Below are 4,514 nucleotides of genomic sequence, written 5' to 3'. Positions count from 1 at the left end.
TTGTACTATGTATGGAGTGAATGCGACGTAGAACTTTCCGCTGTAAAACTCTGAAACTTGGTGTCCTTGTACTTGAACCTCTTTTATGTAATCTAAACTCTATGTATGGTTGTGCTTATGTGACGATGTCTACATGTTGTAGTGGAGTGTGTTTAAATCCTGGGCGGTGCTCATGACACATTCCAAGGACTACCGGGGTTGGCCCTTTTTAATCTAGTTGATTAATGGATGATAACTTGATTAAACAGGATCAACTTGGGCTGTTTCCTCACAGTGTGGCATCAGAGCTATGGTTGCATTCCATGCATGGTTATCACTAAAATTTTGGTGTGAGGCACGTTTAGGAACAAAATGGTGATCACTTATAATCTAGTACTTGTAAAATTTTACTTTTCTTAAGGCTATATTTCTTCTATGGTGTATATATATTTATCTTCCCTAGAGCTACTTTTCTTACCTTATGGGCTGCACATTAGTTGCTATAAATATGTTCACTAACTCATCTTGTCTTACTCATGATAGATGAACGGGAACTTGGGCCAATTGGTCATGGTGACTCGGGCCGAGGAGGCGGAAGGCTTTCCTCCACTCCTTGCCGAGATGCTTTGGAGAGGCAACTTCTCGCGGAGGCCGGAGTATTCGGTCTTTGCGAGGGGACTTGGGCCGGGCATGGTAGACTATGTTGCCACCGTGTTCATCCCAAGACGCTTTGTTGAAGGGGTCACGGAAGCTCACAATATTTCAGCTCATGGAACTTCAATTGAGATGGCAATCCAAGAAGTGGCGTACAAGGCCATGGCAATTCTCCGCCAAGAAGTAATCGAGTTGGAGCGTCATCCATTCACTCACTTCCCAATTCAAGGACCATTGCAAGGTGTGAATGTGTTTGAGATGGGAATGGGAGGTGCTAGCTTGTATGAAAGGCGTATGTCCGAGTTGGTGGCGGCACAAGACCGAAGCCTCCGTTGCATCCGAGCGGAGTTAAGGGAGACAAGACGTTGCTTCAATGAATTGCAACGCACCATGGATATGTATGTTTGCATGGGCCGAGTGCCTAAGATGTGTTGTATGGACCCAATGATTACACCCCACATGAGGTGGCACCATTGGAGCTTCGCTTTCCTTTAGTCCAAGGCATATATCTTCCTCAGCATATGGTGGGGCAAGCACGTATGTCTAATGGGCTGCGTGTGCGCCGCTTTGCCCCCACAACTTTGACTAGAGAGATCATCTTTGGAAGTGAACATGCACCCCTCACTCACCCGGAGAACCCCGAAGACACTGGATCCCCTCAATATCACCTTCTTGATGACTTTCCACCGTACTTCGCGAGAGGTCCCTATGGTCCCTTCTAAATATTTATGTAAACCTTTGGCAGCTATGAGACTCCTCGAGCTATGTGACTCATTATAATGTACCGCCTATTTTATGTAATCAAATAGTTAATTGGTGAGACCGTGTGAGACACTAATTAGCTATGATGCCTATGTATGGTACTATTATTTATCTATGTGAACCTCCGTTATTCTAGTTATGTGACGTATGAAATATGCGTATGGGTGCGACATGTTATCATTTATCATCATTCATGCATATGTTTTATGGCAATATGTAGCTTACTAATAGAACCATGGGTATCTCTTATGAATAACTCTCTAGTTGTGGTCCAAAAATTCTTGTTCCATCATTCTTGATCCATCCTATCTATGATGTCGATCTTTTATTTATTCTCACATATTTGTGGTTGATATTCTATATGGTTGTGCAATTCTCTCTTGTGCAATGATATTGTATCAATTTTCCTTCTCCCGGTCGCTCACCTCATTTGTGGTTGGCGGCAGGATGGCTCAAGATGGAGGCGCCGGTGGGGATGACAATTTGCCCCCTCCTCCTCCATTGCACCCAACCCTTGTGGAGATCCTTAGAAGGTCGGAGGAGAGCCGACAAACGCAAAATCAGATTATGCAAGCCATTGTGCAGCACTTGGGAGGACAGGGACATGGTGGTCAATGCCATGGTCATTCCACTTTCATGGCCACTGACCCTCCTATCTTCCGTGGATCAAAGGAGCCTTTGGATGCTGATTTTTGACTGCGTGCCATAGAGCAAAAATTTGGTCTTATTCAGTGCAATGATCAAGAGAAGGTCAATTATGCGGCTCATCAACTTCGTGATGCCGCAGGAGCTTGGTGGCATGGATACATGGCACAAGTTGGTGAAGGTCACCAAGTGACTTGGGCTGAATTTCGTGAGGCTTTTCGTGCATATCACATTCCCAAGAGTGTGCTCAACATCAAGAGGGATGAGTTCCGTAGGTTGCGCCAAGGCAACAAACCCGTGATGGAGTATGTCAACACCTTCAATTATCTTGCCCAATATGCCTTGGAAGATGTCAACACGGATGAGAAGAAGCAAGATCATTTCATGAATGGGCTATCTTTGAAGCTACAATCTCATCTCTCTACCACAGATTTTCGGGATTTCAATGACATGGTTAGCAAGGCGATCAAGGCTGAGTACAAGATGAATGCATTTAAGAATGAGAACCGTAAGATTGATATGGAGAACCGCAAGCGGGCTGCCTCTTCTTCAACCGGTGGTAACTCGCAACGCCCCCTGCACGGGCACTTCCTCCTCCACCCCGTGCGCCGGGTTTTGGTGCTGCTCAACCCATGTGGATGGCACGCCGTCCTCCGGCTCCCCAAGGTCAAGCTCCTCGTGCTATGGGGCAGCCGGGAGGCGGTGGTGGAAATACCTCTCGTGGGCCATGCTTCAATTGTGGCGGGCAAGGCCACATCTCTCGTGAGTGTCCCTCTCCAAGAAAGGGTGGAGCCGGCAATGCTCCAAACCCACCAACTCCTCCTCCTCACCAAGATGGGAGGAATGGTCAAAATTCCAAGCGTGGCAAGTTGAATCATATCACGGCGGAAGAAGCTAGTGAGGACATGCAAGTTCTTGTTGGTATGGTTTCTATCAATTCTAAACCCACTCGAGCATTATTTGATTCCGGTGCATCTCATTCCTTCATGAGTAGAAAGTTTGCCATAGAACACAATTTTCCTGTCCGGGTAGTACCTACTCCATTTATCATTGATGCTCCCGGAGCAACATTAGTTTCTAAGGAAGTGGTCAATTTAGCTCAACTTGAAGTATCGGGGTTGATTTTCATGGTAAACTTTGTGGTCATTGATTTAGAAGACCTGGATGTCATAATTGGGATGAATTAGATGACTAAATATGATGGGATTATTCGGTGCAACCCTCACTCTATTGAACTTAGGCACCCTTCCGGAAAGCGGGTTTCTCTCTATCTCCATGAGAAATTGGGCTCTCAACTTCATGCTCTTAATGCCACCATTGTGCCGGAGTTAGAGGCAATTCCGGTGGTGTGCGAATTTCCGGATGTTTTTCCCGAAGAATTGCCGGGGATGCATCCCGACCGGGAAGTTGAGTTTGTTATTGAGCTACTCCCTGGAACGGCCCCGGTATCTAAAAGACCATATCGTATGCCTCCCAATGAACTAGCTGAATTGAAGAAGCAATTGCAAATTCTTCTTGACAAGGGATTTATTCGTCCGAGCTCCTCACCTTGGGGATGCCCAGTTCTATTTGTCTCAAAGAAAGATGGTAGCCTAAGGATGTGTGTGGACTACCGACCGTTGAATGAAGTGACCGTGAAAAACAAATATCCTCTTCCTAGGATTGACATCTTATTTGATCAATTAGTGGGTGCTAAATTCTTTTCCAAGATTGATCTTCGCCTGGGATATCATCAAATTAAAATTCGAGTGGAGGATATTCCCAAGACGGCTTTCTCTACTCGATATGGGCTTTATGAGTACATAGTTATGTCATTTGGGTTAACCAATGCCCCGGCATATTTCATGTATCTCATGAATTCTATCTTTTTCAAAGAGCTTGATGTCTTTGTGGTGATTTTCATCGATGACATTCTTATCTGCTCCAAGACTGAGGAAGAGCATGCCGAGCATATTCGCATTGTTTTTCAAAAGCTTTGTGATCATCGTCTCTATGCCAAGTTTAGCAAGTGTGAATTTTGGCTCAAGGAAGTGGCTTTTCTTGGGCATATTCTTTCAGAAAATGGTGTAGCTGTGGATCCAAGCAAGGTGAAGGATGTGCTCGATTGGAAGCAACCTCAAAATGTTAGTGAGATCCGGAGTTTTCTTGGACTTGCGGGTTATTACCGTAGGTTCATTGAAAATTTCTCCAAAATTTCTAAGCCTATGACCGATTGACAAAGAAAGGTGTAGAGTTCAAGTGGACCGATTCTTGTGAGAATGCTTTTCAAACCCTCAAGACCAAACTCACTACCGCTCCGGTTCTTGCTCAACCGGACATCACTAAGGGATTCGATGTGTATTGTGATGCATCTAGGATTGGACTTGGTTGTGTTCTTATGCAAGAAGGCCGAGTCATTGCTTATGCTTCACGTCAATTGAAACGTCATGAAGAAAATTATCTGACCCATGATCTTGAACTTGCAGCCGTTGTTC

The 4,514-nt window shown here is 45.1% G+C and overlaps 1 protein-coding gene across 1 annotated transcript; it reads left to right on the top strand.

Moving 5' to 3' along the window:
• The first annotated feature begins 2,340 nt into the window (after positions 1 to 2,340).
• On the top strand, positions 2,341 to 4,256 carry LOC120684840. The gene is made up of 2 exons (XM_039966706.1): positions 2,341 to 2,802; positions 3,918 to 4,256. The coding sequence occupies exons 1-2, from the start codon at positions 2,341 to 2,343 to the stop codon at positions 4,254 to 4,256; spliced, it is 801 nt and encodes a 266-aa protein (XP_039822640.1).
• Positions 4,257 to 4,514: the final 258 nt, after the last annotated feature.

This window comes from Panicum virgatum, chromosome 8N (assembly GCF_016808335.1).
Source record: "Panicum virgatum strain AP13 chromosome 8N, P.virgatum_v5, whole genome shotgun sequence".
Classification (NCBI taxonomy): domain Eukaryota; kingdom Viridiplantae; phylum Streptophyta; class Magnoliopsida; order Poales; family Poaceae; genus Panicum; species Panicum virgatum.
The sequence above is the reverse complement of the archived record's forward strand: the minus strand, read 5'-3'. Positions and strand labels throughout refer to the sequence as shown.

Excerpts from the sequence above, each read along its gene's own strand:
- LOC120684840 (XM_039966706.1), top strand. The coding sequence starts at position 2,341 with ATGGAGTATGTCAACACCTTCAATTATCTTGCCCAATATGCCTTGGAA. Across the intron at positions 2,803-3,917 it reads CGGGCAAGGCCACATCTCTC|CTTGATGTCTTTGTGGTGAT; the intron begins GTGAGTGTCCCT and ends TTTTTCAAAGAG.